Genomic DNA, 21,312 nt, shown 5'->3' on the forward strand with positions numbered 1-21,312 from the left:
TTCCTGTTTTATACTCTCTCGCTTTCTCACAGGGAAAGGGTTTACTTGAATGCTTTTGTGGGAGGATTAAAATAAAACCTTCCCCTCTAAAGTCCTCCCCACATATCCCCCCCGCCCCAAGCAGCTAGAGTATCTGCAGAACGAGTGGGAGCAGAGTGGCCTTTGATCAGCTCTCCCCCTGCCTCACTCTGCTCTCTCTTTCTCTCTTGCTTACACTCTGACTCTTTCTTTTACCTCTGGATCTGTAAACTACACTGGAAGAGACTTTCTTGGCTGCCTTCACATTTTTAAATTCAGCTTTCCCAGAGGAGGTGTAATATGCTCAGCCTCAATAGGGCCGGTTTTGAGCTACTGGGGTCTTTAAAAAGTCGCTTTTGTTTCCGTGTGCTCTCGGAGGACTGGATAGAAGGGCCTGGCGTCGCTTCCTTGGATAAACACCTTGCCTTCTAGAGATTTGCTAGACCCAGAGGCCTCTTTTCGTGAAGAGGCTCAGCCCTGTGCAGGGCTCACAGGTCAAGCCCTATCAGGTCTTTAAGGCCCTATTAAGCTAGGTGCAGGGGATGAGCACCTCCACCCTCTGGTACCAACTTCTCTAATGATGCAGAGGAGGCCCGCAGAACTAGAGGGAGATTTGCAAAGACTCCAGGATCTCCTTCTTAAAAGGACACCAGTCATTGGATTTAGGGCCCACCTTAATCCACCTCATCTTAACCTGAATTATATCTGCAAAGACCCTATTTCCAAATGAGGACACACTCACAGATACAGGGGTTAGAACTTCAAGTAACTTTTTTGGGGGGAACACGATGCAGCCGATAACAGGGCCCTTCAAGGGCTAGCACACCTTGATTTTATCAGCCTGCACACCCTCTTCCCAAAACCAGCCAGATGAGCCTGTTTACAAGCTGGGAGTGCAGCAGCAAGCACACTACTTTCTGACCTCCTGACCTGTTCCATCCTGATGTTACCTCTTTCCGGAAAACCCTCAACCTCTGAGCCCTTATAACCTTATTCATTTACCCATCCATCCTATAAACGTTACTGAGTACCTTTACTGTGCCCAGTTTTACTGCCTAGTTCACCTCCAATTCATCTGGGAATCTACTCCACCCCCTTCTCTCATCTCAGCTGAAAGCCATCTCTCTTTTCTCTAAGCCATGGCTCCAAACTTTTATTTACTAAGCACCCAATCAGGAAAGTGAGCTTAAATCTTAGTGAGTGATTTACAGATACTACTGCCAATCAACATATTAAATAACGACCTTCTCTAGCAGAGGTCTTGCAAGGAATCAATGATCCTTGATTGATTGGTTCACTGACTTCTTGACTGACTCTTTGGGACCTCAGCTGAGAAGGTAAAATCTCTCCACCATCTGCTGGGTGTGCTTCAATCCAGGTGCCCTCACAGTTCAAGCCTCCATGTCTGCACAGGGCTCCCAGGCCTACTCCCTGAGGACCTGGGTCAGGGTCTCATTTCCGGTTCTTCCTCTTTTCCTACCTCCCCTGGCCAACAGCCCCCTCCCGCCCCGCCCTCGAAGCTCACAGCTTGGAGCAAAGCTACTGTGAGCCCACGTGGGCTGCTCACACAGTCCTACCCCATGATCCTGACTCATCTCTACTCGCCATTTCCTGCAACATCTCTTTTGAAAGCCTTTTCCACTGGGCAGCTGCTTCTCCCCAATCTGTGCTTGTGCACAAGTGTCCCCAGCACCCTCCTCTCCTCCACGCCCTGTCCTTGCTGAGGAAGCAGAGTCTGCCTCCAGCTCTGGGACTCTTCCCATGGATTCCTGGCTGTACTCTTGCCCTAATGAACACCTCTGAGTTTCGGCCCAGATGTTCCTTCCTCAGGGTATGCAATACCTGCTTGATATATGCTTCTCCATGGCATCTAACAATTGTAATTATAGCACCTAACAACTGTAATTACATAGTTAATTGCATCAGCTGTTTAATGTCCATCTTTTTTGCTAGGAAGGAACTTCAAAGAGCTCAGGAAACATCTGTTTTGTTTTTGGGCTGGGCTTTGCACACAGTAGGTGGGCTTTGCACACAGTAGGTGCTTAATAAATATGCATTGGCTGAGAATGGCTGGTAGAGGCATTGCATGCACCTGCATGCTCCTGCAGGTGGCTGGTCCCTCCTGCATGATGACAGGCACACACGGAGGAGGGCTTTGCCTGGCTGACCCCACACACCACACTCAGAGCAGAGAGATGAGCTGGCCGGGAAAACTGACCCTGATCTTGTGCCAGTCACCAGGGTACGAGCTAGCTCAGGCTCTGAAATCCCATCCGATCCTATTCATGCTAATAATACACTGGCCTCACTAATCATAATTATGCTGAGTCTTTTTCAAAAGGGCGTTTCAGTCAGGGCTTGATATCCCTAACTGAGCATCTGGTGACAAAGTGATCCAGGGAGAGATATCGGTGGAAGGGGAGGGCAGGGCTGCCTGAAGAAGAGTGATGTGAGTGGCAGAGTGGGGTGACTGGAGTGGAATTTGAGTGATTCTGCCCTCAGCTTAATTAATGCTGGGGGAGAATGTCCGGGGGACTGGGCCTCGGTTTTATTCCAGCTGCAGTTAAAGGGGCTCCCCTCTTTTCTTTGCTTGTCTTCACCCCTCTAAACTTTCCCATCCACCCAAGAGAGAACCTGTCACCCTAGCTCAGTGACTGAAAGAAGAGTGAGAAATCACAATTTGAAAACGGCCTCCTGAGGGAAGCCAGGAATCAGACCGGGAGGAGAAGTATGCTTTAAACGTAAAAACCGCCAAGAATGGTGGGGAGAAGTGAAACTGGGCCTGGGGTCACTGGACAGAAAGCCAGCAAACCTTTCTCATTTGGAAGGACCAAGTTCCGAGCCTGAGCCCAAACCATCAAGCAGAGGGATGAACCTTCTCAGCAGCGACTTCTGCAAAGTGCAGACAGAGGGGGCTTTTTCCCAAAGGCTTGCAGGAAGGATTATCTCAGATAATGTTCTGCTTTCTTTGCACCTTTTAAGCATTAAGTACATTATAAGAAAAACAAAACAAAACAAAACAAAAAAACAGAGCTCTAGCAGTCGAACTCACTTCTCAGTGGTAAGGAAGGGAAAAGCCTAGCCCTTGCCCCACAGCAACTGGAAAGGCACATGCCTGTCTCAAGGTAGTCCCGGGTGCCTGTGTGTTTCTCTGTCTGTCTCTGTGCTTGGGTATCCACGTGTGTGTACTGCACTGTACCTGTGTGTATGCCCGTGCATGCCACGTGTGTGATGCTGGTGGGAGCCACTCACCACAGGCTTTAAAGGAAGTTCACAGAGGCTTCCTACCTTCATCACAGAGTCCCCCTAACCATCTGTCACCCACAAGGGCTAGGGACAGCATTGCTGGCTCCTGGTGGAACAGAAAGTCTGGGCAGCCTGGACGGGGAGATTGTTACGCTCCCTGCTCTGCCCTCGGTCCCCAGCTGGTTCAGAGAACAGGGATGCAGGTCGGCCACTCCTCCGAGACGTGTCAAAGCAAAGGGGTTCTCAGACTGGGGCACCCACTTCTCCTGTGCAGGTCGGGCTCAGGACCTGGCACGGGGAAGGGGGAGGGCCCCTAAGGCTGAGGCTTTGACTCTCTTGGTCTTTTCTCGGTGGATCCCCTCTTTGAGTCACCCAAGTAAAAGTTCCTGGAGAAAAAAGATTCTCCATCCCAAACATGGGTGAGCCCCTCCGGCACCCTGGACGACCTTCCTTCCTTAAGCCCTTATTTACGTATAGAAGATGGAGGGTAGACAAACACAATGCCAGATACCCTCTCTGAGTTGAACTCCAGTTTACTGGGCAGCCACTTCACTGGTAACCATGTCAATGAAAATGACTGAGGTGTTAATTCATGTGTGTTTGGTGCTATGGCACTGAAGGACCTCAAGACTGAGGATGATCATCAATACGTCCCCAGCTCCTCAAAAAACAACCCCGGGATCTTCAGGGCTGATTTAATCAACTTTGCTTTTTTTTTTTTTTTTTTCTTTTTCCAAAAGAGCTGATGAATGGGGCAGGACGGGGATTCAGATTCTGAGAAATGGGTTATTGGGGGAGTTAAGTGGCAGGGTCAGATGGAGGTTCCAAGACCTGGAGACAGATGCTGGTTTGGGGCTCTGTGGTGGGGACACCTATGGGCGCTGTGCCCTCCCCGCCTCATCAGACACAGGTGATGCTGGGCCAGAGGCGGAGGGGCTCTAGTCCCTGCAAAGACATGGTGCCCCAGTGTGGCCCCAGGACCTGCATAATCCCTCGGGCTTGGGGAGAGAGGAAACGCTCCAGGATGCCTGAAAATCCATTTTCCTTTCTAGTCTGACAGGATGGGGACTCAGTGTCAGATTTACTTTGATTTTTGAAAAATAACTGACCTTTCTTGCAATGCAGGTTTGTGAGTGAATTTATGCTCCCTAAAATAGTTTCAATGCAGTCATGCTAAAAGTGCAGTCCAGCACTAGTGCTATCAGCATTATCTGGGTTCTTGTATGAAATGCATATTCCTGGGCCCCACCTTAGACCTACTGATCAGAAACTCTGAGGGCAGGGCCCAGAAACCTCCACTTTCCTAGCGCTCCAGGGGATCCTGGGGCACAGGGAAGTGTGAGAACCACGGGTTTCAGTGGACACAATAATCTTTTATTTTATTTTTTTGTCTGCGCCTTGCAGCTTGTGGGATCTTAGTTCCCTGGTCCAGGGATCGAACCCGACCCACTGCAGTGAAAGCACTGAATCTTAACCACTGGACCACCAGGGAATTCCCTAGACACAATAATCTTAACTGCCTTTTCCCCTCTTCTCTCCTGAGAAGTCTTCCTCAAAATTCTTCCATGGGGATCCTGTCACGAGGGCCCTGTTCTCCTTTGTGAATATCAAAATATTCACAAAATATCCTGGGCTTCTGGAAGCTCTCTGCTTTATTGTTTTCTGTTTTGGAGTGAGTAGGAAGAGGGAAAGTCACAATCTTTTTTATCAGTTAGCCGTGAAAATGTATACCTGGGTGTCTGTCGCCATGGGGTATGGATTCTGAGAGCCCGGGATGCACTGGTGGCAGCACCCACAATAATCACAGACGCTGCAACCAGGGCAGGACCTACATTAGGGGTGGTGGCCAGTTTATCACAGGGGGTCATATGAATCTGACAATTTTTCCAAATCCCATCTTATGGATGAGGAGACCAAAGGCCAAATTTATAGAGCATAGTTTGAAACTAAATCCTGCATCTTCCTACCATAGAACTATTTTGCTACCCCAGAGTGGGAGAGACTTCTAGAAGGGATCTTTTGCCACCTTCCCAGCCCACATTGTTGAAGACATGGGCAGCATAATATCATGGAATAAAGGTCAATTTTTTTGTGAAAGGAAAGGCCCTGGAGACTTCAGCAGGAAATGGATTGTGGCTAGAATGGATGCTCCCTCCCAGAAACATGGTGAAATTGGAGGCTGCAGCTGAGACAATAATTCATGGGAATAATGGGGGAGGATGAGACAGGGTCCTGCCTCCATGGTGACAGGGTGACTGAAATTCATCACAGGGGAACAAGAACCTCTGTAGAGCACGTGTGGGGCAGGCCTGGTTTCCCCGGCAGGTTCAGGACGAGCCAGTGGGACAGGTGCTCGCAGAGATGTCCCTGCGGGACAGTCTGACCCTTGTCCCATGGGGAGGGTGGACCCTCCGTGTCCAGTGCCCCTGGGGCAGCTCAAGAAATGAGTCTAATGCAGATGGGGCAGCTTCTAGAGGAAAGACCAGCTGAGCTCTCCTGGAGCCAGTCCAGGCAGTCATTGAGGGAAGTGAGGGCAGTATGTGAGGGAGAGCTGGGCAGGCACGGAGATCAAGGCAGGACAAGGAGCGGCTGGCGAATCGCCTGAGAAAATGGCTTCTGCTTCCCACCAGGAGGGGCAGATGCCCAAGAAGCAGCTCTATTTGAGGTTCCCCAGAGGGGGACAGAGGGGGCAGGGAACATCAGCAGACATTAGAACAGAGAAAGCAAAGAGGAGGGAGGCACTGGCAGGCTTGGAAGGAAGGGAGCCTCAGAAGTGCAAAAACACCGGGTGTGGGAGGAGCCGGGGACTGAGAAAGGAGGGCTGAGAGTCAGGAGGAGCAAAGGGGAAGGGGCTGGGGGAGATCAGAGGCGCCTTGAAGACAGAGTGCACTTCAGGATAAAATACAGAGGTCTGCCGGGAGCAGCGTTGAGGGAAGGCATGGGCAAGGCCAGAGACTTCTCAGAGAGACAGCCTGGGGCTTTGAAGGACGGGAAAGTTAACACTACTTTAGCAGAAGGAACCTGGCTGAATACGAAGAAGCAAAGATTTTGCTCACAAAGGGACCGGATGGGGCCTCTTCCTACTGATCAGAAAAGAAAGCAAGGCATGCTGGAGCAGAGCATTTGACTTAACCAGCAGAAAGCTGCCATGCAGAGAGGGTTTGTGGGACCCTGTTGGGGCTCTCTCCACCAGTGTGAGCTGAGAAAGGGCTAAGGTCAGTTTTGTGAATGTGTATGTGAGCCCCAAATGCAGAGTTAAACAAAGATGTGGCACTTTCCCTGATATGCGTGCCTTTTTTTCCCTTGGTAACAGGAGACAGGACCAGTAATAACCAGAATGTTACCTGTGAAGTCAAACACTGAGCATTGGTCTTTAACACAAGCACGGTGTTATGGATTGAATGAGTGTGTCCTTTCAAAATTCATATTTTGAAGCCCTAACCCCCAGTTTGGAGGTTGGGCCTTTTGGGAGGTAATTGGGTTTAGAGGAGGTCATGAGGGTGGGGCCCCCGTGATGGGATTAGTGTCTTTACAGGAAGAGGAAAAGAGACCAGAGCTGTTGCTCTCTCTGTTTCTGTCTCTGCCTCTCTCTCTGTCTCTAACTCTCTCTGCCATGTGAGCACCCAACAAGAAGGCGACCATCTGCAAGCCAGTAAGAGGGCTCCAACCAGGAACTAAATTTGCCAGCACATTGATCTTGGACTCCCAGCCTCCAGTTTCTCCAGAACTGTGAGAAAGAAATGTCTGTTACTTAAGCCACGTAGCCTATGATATTTTGTTAGAGCAGCCTGAGCAGACTAAGACACGTAGAAATGTTATTTTGAACACCCATAACAGTATTCAGAAATACACCTGCCAAAAAGAAAGTTATATAAATTGTACAGGTATTAGAGCCCAGCCCAGCTCACTGATCTGTCTCTCTGGAATGTTAGGAGCAGTACAGAACTCCTCCTTATTTTAGTGGGTTTATTCCAGTCATAGAAAAGCACAAAGGAGCAAATTCTATCTGTTCATTATTCCAGGAGCCTGATGGAAAGGAAATGCTCTTGGGGCTAGAAATAGCAATTTAAAATAGAGAAGGAAGACCTGGGGGAAGCATGTTGGAGAATTAAGACAGAATAAGAGATGAAAACTGAGGGTCTAGTAGGAAAAACTAGAAAACTTTAATAGCTACGACTGAGGTCTCCACCTATAAAGTAAAACAAGATGTATTAGAAGGTGACGATGTTTAAAAGATCTTGAAAGAACTGTATGAATAAGGAACTTAAGATAGAGTAAAGCAGGCTTAAGGGCTGTCTTACAGACCTGCTGATTATGGTAATAAGCTGAAGGTTCCACTTTTGATGTGGAGGAGTATTCTTCTAACAAACAGACTCTCCAGCAAATAACAACAAAGTACAAGAGAAGAGAAAAGGAAAGAAGAAAGAAAAGAAAGGAAAAGCTACCTGAAGGTTCCAGAAACTGAGCAGCATGAGGTGAGTTTTACTTTTTGCAGTTTTGCCCTGGGGGCAGCTGTCCACCCAATGGCTAAAACTCTAGTGGAAAAACCTACCATCTTTCTGGCTGGAGAAACCAAGTGAAGGAGTCCTGGATAATCAGGGATGTTAGAGAGTTGGGAAAGAATCCCTGGACACAAGAGAACCAGGGAAATGGGATTCCAAATTCTGGGTATAAACTTTTGCCAGTTCTCTGGCTGACTCCTAAACCATGCAAGTATAATACAGATTGAAAACCACAGGAACTGAAATCTGAGCTGTTGCCCACTGCAGACATGACAGAGTCTGCAGGTTGAGTATAACATGTTAATTTCCTGCTAAATCAAAGAGAGCAACACTCTTTGGATCAGTGTAATAGAACTCAGAGTCTCTACATCACATATACAACACTCACAACACATGTAATCCAAAACTACTAGACATACAAAGAGCCAGAGAAATGTGATCCATTTTCATTGGAAAAAAAGATGCCAATCCCAGGATGACCCAGACTTACAAGAGCAGCTATTATGGCTATGATCAACGGGGTAAAGAAAAATATGCTTATGATGAATAAAAAAAATAAGACATCTCAGCTGAGAATTGGAAAGTATAAAAGAAAGATTCATAAGAAAGTATAGAGCTAAAAAATACAATATCAAAAAAAAAGTCTCTTGAGGGACTTTTCTTAGAAGAATGGAGATAGCAAATGAAAGAATCAATTAATTTAAAGATAGATCTGAGAAAGGGAGAAGAAAAAATGGGGAAAGTAATGAACAGAGCCTCAGGAACCTGTGGGACAATTTCACAAGTTTTACACATAAGTAATTGTAGTCCTAGAAGGAGGGAAAAGGGGACAGGAAATAATATTTGAAGAATTGTGGCTGAAAAATTCCCCAATAATAGTAAAAGACATAAATTTACAGATTTAAGAAGCTGATAGGATCTCAAACAAGATAAATTAGGGGAGAAAAGTATGACCAGCTTGACCATAGTCAAGCTAAAAACCAAAGATAATGAGAAAATCTTGAAAGCAAACATAGAAAAAGTCACTATTTATATTTATATTTGTGTTTATATATATAAATCCTAGAGTAACCATAAAAAAATGTAAAGAAGTAGAGCTGAAAAGAAATCAATAGGTAAATGAAAGTTAACAGACGCCCACCTCTGCCTGAAGGTGGGGTGGGGGCAATGCAATATGGCCTGACCTCTGTGTGTATTGCCCAAAGGCCAGCAGAGCCATTTGGCAAAGATGACAATCCTTTGCTGGATTTTTGGGAAGAAAAGGGGAAAGAAAGAAAGAGAAATAGGCTTTCTGGGATATCACAAATGACCCAAGTTGAGCAGGGAGTCTGGCACACTGTGGGGCCAGAGAGGAAGCCATGGTGTCCCAAGCACTGGATTCAGAGTCCAGAAACCTGAACTGAAGGGCCAAAGCTGCACTGACAACCTATGTGACTGAGTAACTCATTTGACCACTCTGGGCCTCAATTTCTCCTCTGCAAAGTGAGAGGGTAGGATTTACAGCAAATTCTTAGTAATTGCCTCTCTGGAGGAAAGGGACAGTTAGACATCCATGCTTCCTGCTTTACAGACATCTGTATTGGTCAATGTTGGGCTTCTTCATGCTCAGAATGAGGTCCTTTGCCCACTCTATCTCTTCCAAGTCAAGTGCATTTACACCCCCTGTTTTGATTCTTGTCTTTATGCTGATGACTCCTAAATGCACATCGTCATTTGGACTTCTCCTCCATGCTCCAGACACAGATTTCCAGCTGCCTGTTCAGCAACTCTACTTAGATATCCTACCAGCACATAAAAGTCAAAATATTCTAAACAAGTGTCTTACAAATTTTGTAACAGAATCATGTGGGAAATATTGGTGAAAATGCCAAGGCCCAGACTCTATTCAACTTCATGAGTCTGTTCCTCTGTTTTCCTTATTAGCTCTCCAGGTAAACCTGATACTCACCAAAATTTGAGAGACTCTGCTTTAAACTAAACCCTCAATTTACTCTCAATCCTTCTATTCCTCCAACCAGTTCCTTTCCAGAATCCCCATTCTCAGGGAATGGCACCATCATCCATCCAAAGACACAGTCCAGATACCAGGTGTCATCCTTGGACCTCTGTTACCCTCACCCCTAAGCATCACCCACTCTCAAGCCTTTTCCATGTTTCTCCCCTGATCTCCCTGGGCTTCATTCACTCCACTGACCATCTTGCTTCTACTGTTGCCTCCCCCATCTGTCCTCTACACTTCAGCCAGGGTAAATGTTTTTAAAAAATATTTTATTCTGAGACAGTTTCAATGTCTAGAAAAGTTTCAAGAATACTACAAAGAATGCCTATACACTCCTCATCCAGATACTCCATTCAAATTCTTAACAACTGTCACAGAAATGCCCTCTTAGGGATCATATGTAAATATTACCTGCTTATCATGCCTCTCTAATGCCCTTCAATCTGGAACAGTTGGTAGTCTGCTTAACTTTCATGACCTTGAAATTTTAAGATCATAGGTTAGGCATTTAATAGAATGTATCTCAATTTTAATTAGTCTGAGTTTTCCTCATGATAAGATCCAAGTTATACATTTTGAACAGAGTATCTGAAATGCTATGTTCTTTCACTGCATACTCTCAGTGGCACACAATGTCTGTTATTGGAGGTGTGAACTCTAATCTTTGATTCAGATGGTATTACCAGACTTCTCTGTAAACTTACTTTCTCCCTTTATGTTATTAATATTTGGGGGGAAATACTTTGAGGCTATGTAAAGTCCCCATTCTCTCTTGTTTCACTCCATGTATCAACATGTTTCTTAACTATTAATCTTATGGTCACCAAATAGTGATTTTTCTAATAACACCATTCTTTCCACTATTGGGAAAAGCTTTATCTTCTCTTATTTACTCATTCATATTCATATCAGTGTGGACTCCATAGTTACTATCTTATTCAATAGGTTATAATCTGTTACCATCAGTATATATTTTGAAGTTCATTTTATACTATATTTGGACATTGAAGCCCTTTAAGCTGGGTATGGTATTGTGTACTTTTGACATATTCCCATCATTCTTTGAGTACTTTCTTACTTTCTGGCACATAAATATGTACTGGGCTCATCTAATACTCCTACCCAGGCCATTGGAAGGGGCCATTTCTCTAATGAGTCCTTGGTGCTTTTAGTATAGAAGAGAATACAGAATCCAAGATATGAGTGCCAGGTGTACTTTTTGCTACACAGGTACCATTGTGTACAGGCACTCTCAGCTCTTATTTATTTCTCTATCTCCTTATATATTGAAAACCACAAGTTCTCACAGATACCTCCAATTCCAATTCAACATCACATAATTCATTCTAGCTTTCATGCTTTCCATATTTGTACCTCCTTTACCAAAAGGTCCCATTGTCTCCAATATATTTCTCAATATCCCTGTCTATAGCTAATCTTCCAATAGTGCTGGCCTTCCAGCCCCCTCACCCGTGGGTCCTGATCCCTGCTAGGGCTTGCCTCTCTAGATCAGGACATCTACCTTGACTGGGCTTGCTAAATGACTTTTGGATGAAAGAAAGAAGGAAGAAAGCCAAGAAAGTTTTTTTGTTTGTTTTGTTTATAAAGAAGGGAGGGAAAATATTGGAAAGGAAAAGCAAGAGAAAAACCAGGTTATTTTTCTAAAATGCAAATTCATCACCTTTGGGTCATGTGTGTGCATCTGTGTACACCCCTCCTACCACCCACCCCCACCCCACACAGAGCCCTTGAATGAATTCTCATTGCTCTAAGGAGGTAAATTCCATCAAAAGCATCTAGGAGGTCCTGTCCTATGTAACTACTGCTGACCTCCTTGGTCACTTTCCCTTCTTTCTCCAAATGCCAAGCACAGGACTCCTCTCTCAGCTCCTCTAAAATTCCACCTTCCCTCTTGACACAGAGCCTTTGTATGTGCTGCTTATGTTTCTCAGTGCTCTAACCTGCCCCGTTCATTTGGGTGACTTATTCTTCAAATCTCTGCTGGAGCACCATCTCCTCCTCTGGAAGCCCTTAATTCCCCTAGATCTAGTCAGGGTATTTTTCTTATTTATTATTTTCTTCATGCTCTCACAGAACACAGTGGCTCTTATCTCAACTGGCAATTATGCACTTATTTGTGTATGTGTCTGATTAATCTTCCTTTTCCTCATTCGAATGTGAGAGTAGTAATGCTGCCTCTTTTCAATCCTAATTGTGCCTCTAGCTTGTAGCCCAGGATTGGCACATAGCAGATGATCAATAAATATTTTTCATGTGAATAAATTGCATATTTAGAAATTTTAGAAATATCAATAGTTTAATCAGCAAACATGATAATTTTCTCTATTTTGAATAAAAGGCAAAACATGGAAGAATAATATGATAAAATGTGAAGGATCCTGAAAGCTGTTAGGTTTAGTTTATAAGCTTCATCATTTAGAAGAAACACAAAATCACAGCAAATGATCTAAATAATGTGTGTAGGAAAGTAATGTGGAGAATATTTCACTTAAGAAACTTTCAATGTAAGACATATAGAGATTGTATGTTTGACTCACATTATAATTTAGGTGACTCAGGGTCATTAAAATGTTAGTCCTTCCAAATGTAGAGTAGAATTGCATTCAAAATCCATATGTGAGTGTATATGTATCACTGCATGTTTTGGAACCAGACAGAGTGATCTTAAATTGAAAAAAAAAAAAGATATTTGAAAAGAGCCAAGAATTTTTATTAAAAGAAGAATGAAGAATAACTTACTTTATCCAAACAGTAAAACTCTTGCTAAAATTCTTGTAATCATATAGTAAAACTTCTGATAAAGTTACTATAATTAGAACAATATGGTTGGGAATAAGAATTTAAGTTGATTAATGGAGCAGATTTGAGAATCAAAACATAGTTTATGTAAGGAACTTAACATATGACAAGGATGACATGTGATTCAATAAAATATGGAAAATATCTTCAATAAATGGTGTTGGTATAATTATCTATTCACCTGTATGAAAACAGGGTAAGAATATACGTCCTAACACATATTCAGAAACATATTTGAGAATAGCCCTGGTGTCTATCAACAAGAGAATGGATAAATAAACAGTGGAATGCTACAGTAAATAAGAACAAACTACTTCTGCACACAACAATAGGAATGAATCGTACACACAGAATGCTAAGAGAAAGCAGCCAGACACAAAGAACATCCTGATTCCACTTATGTGAAGTTCAAGAACAGGCAAAACAAACCTATGGTAGAAAAAAAATCAGAACAGTGGGTGCCTCTGGGTGTGGGGCAGGGGAGGGACATGAGGGAACTTCCTGGTATGATGACAATGTTCTTTATCTTGATAGGATTTGGGGTCACACAGTTGCATGCATTTGTTAAAACTCTGTAAGTGTACACTTACGATTTGTGCACTTCTTTATATGCAGATTTTACCCTAATTAAGGAAAGAACTATAAACAAATATTTAAATCTTATTAAAGATGTGTATGCTGAAGCATTTAGGGGTGATGTGTACTAATATCTGCAACTTATCTGGAAATACATCAACAAAATAGGATGGAGTGATGAATAGACAGAGGGATGGATTAAATAGTTATATGATAAAGCAAACATAGCAAGATAATAATTCTAGAATCTATGTGGTGAGAATATGGCTGTCTTTTGCAAAATTCTATCAAGTTCTCTGTACACTTGAAATTTTTCAAACTAAAAACTTGGGAAAAATAAATACATTTCAGGTGTACTAACTATTTAGATATAGGACAACCCACTTCAAAAGGCATTTTATAACCCTGAGAACTTTAAGAATAAACCAGAAAATCCAATTAGTAGAGGAAAAGATCGAAATTTTTGACTAAATGAATATGAACCACTTTTGCAAGCCAAAGGATATCATAAACACTATCAAAAGGACAATTGTATTCTTTTGAATAAAAAAAAAAGAATTGTATTTTTTTGTACAGAAGAAGGTGAAGGAACTAATTGTATCATATATGGCAGAAAAAGGGTTAACATCTCTTACATAAAAAGAATTCCTATAAATTTCTAAGAAACAAGAAAATAACCCAATAAAAAAATAGGTAAATACATGTACAGATAATTAACAAAAGAAGAAACATGAATCCCAGTAACTGTGCAAAAAGACAGTAATATCTCCAGCAGTCAGTTGAAAATGCAAATTAAAACAAAATGAGGTATGATTTTTCACCTTTGGATTAGCAAATTTTAAAATATTGATTACTTTCAATGCTGGTGAGGATGTTGGAAGAGGGGCACTGTATATCCCTAATGGAGTGTGAATGTTTACAGACTTTCAAAGCAGCAACCTGTTGTAAGAATCCCCAAGAGACAAACAAGACACAGAGAAATAGGCATAGTATGATCCCATTTTTATAAAATAAAAATTTTCAAATTTTTGAACAAAGAGAAAAGTGTGAAAGCAGGCACACCTAATTGTTGGAACTGATGCTTCAGGACAGGGCTTGGTAAACTATGGCCTAAGTACCAAATCTGGCAGGTCACCCGGTTTCTTACAGCCCATGGGCTAAAGGTGGTGTTCATACATTTTTAAAGGGTTACATTTTAAATGGTTATATAATCGTGTGCATAATATACTCATTTGGCCTCTTGGCCAGCAAAGTCTAAAATATTTACTATATGGCCCTTTAGGAAAAATTTACCAACTCTTGCTTCAAGGAAATTGTAGGTTCTGAGTTAGTCTTTCCTCTCCTCTGTCTTGTTTTGATTTTTATGATAATTATGTATTGCTTCTGCAAGCTTAAGGAATATAGGTAGGTAGTTAAGTAGGAAGATCTATCACTTTGGATGTTGTTGGGAATAGATGTAAGAAGACAAAAGGAAACCAGGGAGACTAACTAGGAAGCCAGTGTAACAGTCCAGGTGAAAGAGAATGGTGCTTAGAAACAGGGTGGGTACACAGCAAAGGTGGGAAGAAAGGGACAGACTTTATAGAAACCTATAGGAGTAGCTGAGGGATTGGACACGGATGGGAAGGCACAGAGAGAACTCAAGACTGATTCCTAGGTTTCAGTCATTAGTTGAATGGTGCAACCACTGAGTTGAAGAGATGGGGGAGGGGAAATTAGAGAGTAAATCAAGAGCTCTATTTTGGACCTGTGAAAGTTCTAAAGGGAATTGTGTGAACTAGGCAGCTGGACACAGATGATTAAGCTGCTTGGGCTGTAGAGAGGGAGGCTGAGCAAGAAATACAAATTTGAGAGTACTCGTCATGTAGATGGTACTTAAGGCTTTCTGGAAGTGATAGGGAAAGAGAAGAGGGCCAGGAGTCTACCTGGTATCACAGTGCTCAACACAACTGCAGCCCACTCCCTGCTGACAGCTGTCTCCAATGCCACTGTCCAAATGTTTGGATTCCCTCAAATCGTCCTTTCCAAAATGTCCTCTTCATGGGCCAGGAACAGCATGGCTTCAGAGGAGACACCGACCCTTTCTCACAGCCTATGCCCCAATGCTTGCCTGGACAAACAGCTACTGTAATTTCTCCTGGTTGAATGGTTCGCCCAGCACCTGGCTCCCCTCAGTGGATAGATGAGTTCTGGTCCCAGTCCCTCCCAGTATGGTCCGTCATGGGTCCCTGCCATGAGCAGCCACCTTTCACCCCTGTCGTACTTTGACCTGAGAAGACACAGAAGGACTCACCAAGGAGCTGGTGTAGGTGGGGTCTGAGGTGTCGTCCTGGAGGTAGCGGGAAAGGCCAAAGTCAGACACCTTGCACACCAGGTTACTGTTGACCAGAATGTTCCTCGCAGCCAGATCCCGGTGCACGTAGTTCATCTCGGCCAGGTACTTCATGCCGGCGGCAATGCCCCTCAGCATCCCCACCAGCTGGATCACGGTGAACTGTCCATCATTTTGCTGTAATAAGACACCAAGGGCAACCAGATCAAGATGGGCTTCAGTGGTCAAGCAGAAGCTGAGGTGCCAGGGCCCCACTGCCTTCTCCCTTCCGACTCCCATTCTCCTCCCTCTCCTTGAACACTCTGCCTTCTCCTTGCCGTCTTGCGGATTTCATCTTCAAATTACATCTCAGAGCCATCCAGTCCTCTCCACCTTCACTGACACCATTCTAACCAACTCATCATCATCCATCACCTGTAACAGCCTCCCTACACCTTCCCCCGTCCCAATCCATTCTCTAAGGGCAGCTAGAGCCATCCTCGTAAGACAGAAATCAGGTCACGTCACCGAAGCGCTCTAATGGTCTCCCACTGTGTTAAGGGAAAGTGCCAAACTCTTCAGCGTGGCCCACGGGGCCCCATGGGATCAGCTACTGCCTCACCTTATGTCACTTTGTCCTGCACTCCTGTGCTAAAGACAGAGTGACTGGTGACTTTTCAATCCTCTCCCTGGCCAAGCCCTTCCTGCCTCAGGGCCCTTACACATGCTGTTCCCTCTGTCTTTTCCCCACAATCAACACCTACTTGCTTCAGGTCTCCACTTAAATGTCACTCCCTCAGAGAGGATGTCTCTCTAGCCAGTCCCCTCCCCCACACATAAGTAGCACTTTCTTACTACTATCCTTCAGTGTATGCTCTTATTTTCCTTCTTAGCATGTATCACAAGGTTTAGTTGTGTGTGTGTGTGTGTGTGCCTGTCTGTCTGTCTCTGCTACTTGACTCTAAGCTCTTTGAGACAAGAACCCTCCCTCTTGCAGTCACCATAGCATTCCCAGTGCTGAGAACGTTTGAGTAGACAGATGTAGCTCGATAAACATATGCTGAATGAATGGCTGGTACATCTCTTCTTGTCTCCAGAATTAAATGTTTATGGTGTCTTGGTCGACAGTGGATAACACACCTGCCTCAGAGGGCTGGATGGTCAGGAGGAGCACACACACCGTGTCTGGCTCGTGGACTCTCCCAGTGAATGGGAACTGTTGCTGCCCCTCCTCCTGCCAACCTGAAGTGCTGCCTTCTCTCCAATCACAGTTTCTTACCTGGGTGGCCTCCCTCCTCCATGGTTAGAGGACAGGCTCTTCTGTGAGTGAATGTATGCCTTCCTCCACCTCCCCAAAGCCCCTGAGTCTGGGCTCTGCACACACTGGTTACATCAGTGGACCTTGGGCCATGCTGCCAAGAACACATTTTCCCAACTAGTCCAGCCCCAGCTGCTCCCTAAAGGGTTATGAGTTGTATTGTGTAAGCAGAGCATGGCCCAGGCATTGAGATGCTCTGAGTGGGGGAGAGGGAGGAGGAGGCGGGGCACCCTGGGCTAGTCCAGTTACTGCTGAACACAGACCTTGGGCAAGGCAGTCCCTCCCTCTGCCCCAGGATCCTCCTGTGAAAGGCAGGAAGCATAAAGAGTGTGAGGAGTTCCCATTTATTGAGCACCTACTGTCTGTGAGACGGTGCCCAATGCACTCACATGCATTATCTCACTAATATGTATGGACACATCATTTATGCATGAGCTCCTGCAAAAGTAATTTTCTATGCAAAAATAAGTAAAGAAAAATAAAAGAGCTGTTGTAAAAATACACTATTTATTAGGGAAAATATTCCAACAATTGAAAAGTCTAACAACGGTAGCATGAATTGTTGAAGACTTTGTTCCTCATGAGAGATTGCAAGCCCGAGGGTTGGTTATACCCCTCGCTCAGTTGAAGGACTGGAGCAAACTGGCACTCCTTGCACTCCTTCCTGAGCCCCCAACCCCCACCAGAAGGAGGACCCCCCAAACACACTGAGTTTGACATACTCCAAGTTCCAAGTTCTCACTCAAACCTTAACCACCTCCCAATCTGCCCAGAATGCTTCCTCTGCAATATTTGCTTCTAACCAACTCCAAAATAAAGTGCAGAGCTGCTTTTTGGAAACTGATTGGTTTTCAGCACATGGTGCCCATCTGCCAGAGCTGGATGTGCCGTGAGTGATGCAAATCTTGCTCACTAATGAACTTCACTCCACACTTCCTTGAGAAGCTAGCCCAGATTTCCCCAGCACCATCATTTCTCTAAGTAGGTCTCTGGGGATCTGCCTCTCCAGAAAGTTGTCATGCGACTTCCGCATATTAGAAAATATATTTCAGCCACAAGTCCCAAGGGTCAGATTTTTTCAATTCAGTTTGTTTCTTCTCCTCTGTAAGTGGAGACAACAATGTGGTTAAAAATAAATGTCTCCCTACAGAAGCCCACTTGTAGACAGATGTTGGGAAGGGCACCGGTGCTGGTTGGAAGCAGCTTTGCCAAGAGCAGTGTTGAAATCTTTTGCAGATTTGTGTCTATGTTTCTACTTTAAGTCATTAAAGACTTCACTGAGCTGCTTCATTTTCTGATTTGTTTAAATGTTTAGATCAGTCATCTTATAGATTCTGGTGTTGACAAAGGGCAAAAAGTGATTAAAAGTTCAGGCTTTGGAGCCAGACAGACCATGGTGGGTCCGGGCTCTCTCTCTCACTGGCTGCATGCTCTTGGGCAAGTTATTTAACCTCCAGAGCAGTGATTCCCACATCTGTAAAATAAGAACAGAGTGCCCATTCTTCCTGAGATTTGAGATTCAAGGTTAAATGAGACAATACATGTGGAGGGCTCAGCTCAGTGCCCCATGAATACTAAGACAGCAGCAATGACTGCTGGAATTATCAGCAAGGCCATAATATCTCACAAATCCTCTCTCCCATGACCCCCAGATGCCTGGTGAGAGAGACTGAGGACACCTTGGATGAGGACTGCAGGTTCCTTCTGGCTTCCTGGGCGTGTGGGGCAGACATCCTAGGATCAGTGCCCTCAGAGAGCCTAGTTCACAGCGCATTCTGAGCTCAGCAGTTTGGCATCTGTAATAATCATCCCCACCCTAACTGTAGTAGGAACTAATAATGTAGGCCTGAAATTAGGATCAATTAATCTACAAACTCTGATTTCTTCCCTTCTTGGCCTTTGAATGGCAAGTCATACTTCATGGAATATGTTTTCATCCTTAACTCCAGTCCTGTGGAGTAGGCAAGGCAGGCAATATTACACTGTTTTTATAGAGAAGATAAAGGAAGTCCAGAAAGTTTAAGTGATCAGCCTTAAATCACTCTGTGTGATTTTGACTTATAACAAGAATCTAAGTCCAAACAGCAAATTGCTTCTCCATTTACATTTCATCTTTTATCAGTTGGTAATGGCTGCCTCCAATGTTGTGTGGAGAAGTCTGTGTATAAGCTTTGTAGGAAGAAGATCTGTGATTGATTAATGATGTCTGCCGTGGCCATAGAAAGAGAAAGTAGAAACATGTACCACAAATATGCTACTTTATCTGAATCTTTTACAATTCCCGTCCAGTGCCTTTTCCACTGGAAAATGCTGACTCTACACACATTTTCTTTAGAATCTGCAGGAGAATCAGGTATCATGATAAGACAGTCATACCTGTTGTGTCCATAATCTTGGAAACTTAGAGACATAAACATATTAAGATTTTCTGACATGTCCAGCTGTTTTATGTTCACTTCATTGATATAAACTCCCAAAAAAGAACTTTCAGAGATATGAGCATCAGCATACAAAGATAAACAACACAGAAAAAGAAAAACAGATTTCTTAGAACTTTGGGAAAGATGTGATTCTGTGCTGAGCACATGGTAAAAACACAGTTTGTAATAGAAATACAGGCTGGGTGAAGTGATTTAAACTTTCTTCCTTTCATGAAGTGCTTTCTGCTGAAATTGCTTTTCTGCAAATTCACTGAAGCCACTTGCTGGCCCTTTTATTAGCCAGGAAGGATTTAGGTATTTCAACTTACATTGACAAACCCACTTCAGGAAATGAAACCTTTATTTGATTTGTTTGAAGAAAATGAATCATAGATTTTTTTTTTTTAACCTGAAAGAGCCCTTTCAAGATCATCCAGCTCAATGCCTTTAGTTTATAGATTGGGAAATTGAGTTAACAGATTTGCTCAAGGCCACAGGGTGACTCATAGCAGAGCCCAAAGCTGGACCTCAGTCTCAGAACTTGCAACCTGGTGTTCCCTTTCTGACAACTGGCTTGCTGTCCTCTAGCTCCAGGCCATGAATGAGCACCCCATGAATGATAAATGTCCCCATTTGACATTGCTCAGTGACTTCCAAGAGTCTTCCAGTTACAACCATCTGTGAATGAACCAGCAGTAACCACAAGGCCAAGCTTTAGCCACGAAGGCCGTATGGAGCAGGTCGACCCTCTTGGCTGAGGCATGAGGCATTGAGGAGGGCTTCAGGGCTTGTGCCTAAGATTATGGAAGAGCTACCAGGTTGAATCCCCTGAATCTGAGTGCCAAGAAGGAAATATTTAATTATGGATTTGCAGTCTACCTAACCCATGGCACAGACATTTTTTTTAAAAATGGATAATTATGAACCTACAGAATGTGTGGTTAAAGAATAATGGTGTTTCTAATCCCTCCAGAATGTGAAGAATCCTGAGTCCTGAAATGAGTGGGGAGCAGTGAGCAGACTGTGAGAAGCCCTTTCCGATGTGCTCCCTGGACCCTCGATGCCCAGAGCCTCTGAGACACCCATCCAGAGCTGGAGTTGTGGTCACTCTCCAAAGCCACCACGTCTGGTATGAAAGGACCAGTGGGGGGTTGGGGAGGAAGCAGGTGCACAAATTGAAGACTAACCCTTTTCCTTTCTTCTCTGAATGGTGATCTTAAAAGTATACTACCTCCCAGAAGATGGACCCTGCAGGACGGAACTGATGACCCACTATTCAATTTTATCAAGCAGCAAATACATCAATTAATGCTGCTATGCTCCAGGGTTTGGTAGTGAGGCTGAAATTAGATTTATAGATTACCTGTCTCTGTGCCGGGTGGGGAGTTGGACATGCTTCATTTCCCGCAGCTCCCAGCACCGCCTGCTCTGGCCGCTCCCTTCTGGCCATCCTTTCCCCTCTTTTTCCCTGTGCTCCTCTCTCGCCCCTAGCTTTTCTCCCACTGCCTGGGCCACATTGTCATGAAAAATAACTGGCATCCAACCTGCCCCCATGTCCTGCGCCCCCAAAATGGAACAGGTGTGTGCAGAGCAGTGGTGCAGGGTTCTGATTTTCCGCAGGCTCCTGAGAAGGAATCTTCCTGTTCGCCTGTGCGTTCCAGGGAAAGAGTCTCATCACAGTCTCCAGATCGCGTTGAGAGTCTCTGTGAAGCACAGACAGGTGACTTGCAGGAAGTAAATGACTCCTGATAGGTCCAGAGGCTGGTTCCGGAAAATACTTTTTCTCCTAACATTACCTCCTATTCACGTTTCTTTGGCTGACACGAGAGGTCTGGCTACAAGGACAAGAGACCGTGTACACTCAGCAAGCTCCATCTCTCCTGACCAAACTCTTTTGCTCCAGAAACTGTTCTTCATTCAACTAGCCTCGACCCGGTGCTCAGTGTGCTAGGCGCTGGGGTTTCAAAATACAAAGCATAACCCACACCCTCAAGGAGGCTGTACCAGGCAAAGTACGTGGGGCCCATCACCTACATCAGCTGTCCCCCACCCCACCAAACAAAAGCCACTACTGCCTAATGACTCAGACAAGGCATAAAGTG

General features: G+C 44.4%; 1 protein-coding gene across 2 annotated transcripts in view; it reads right to left on the minus strand.

Annotated features, from left to right (window-relative positions):
• The window catches only part of EPHB1 (EPH receptor B1), a gene marked incomplete at its 3' end in the record, with an annotated part of 426,489 nt that overhangs the window by 29,843 nt on the left and 375,334 nt on the right, over nucleotides 1-21,312 (minus strand). For both annotated transcript variants that reach the window (XM_079922007.1, XM_079922006.1), the window contains one exon: nucleotides 15,455-15,670. In XM_079922007.1, coding sequence (XP_079778133.1) covers nucleotides 15,455-15,670 — 216 coding nt within the window. The remainder of the gene's footprint in view (nucleotides 1-15,454; nucleotides 15,671-21,312) is intronic.

This window comes from Stenella coeruleoalba (assembly GCF_951394435.1).
Source record: "Stenella coeruleoalba genome assembly, chromosome: 5".
Classification (NCBI taxonomy): Eukaryota; Metazoa; Chordata; class Mammalia; order Artiodactyla; family Delphinidae; genus Stenella; species Stenella coeruleoalba.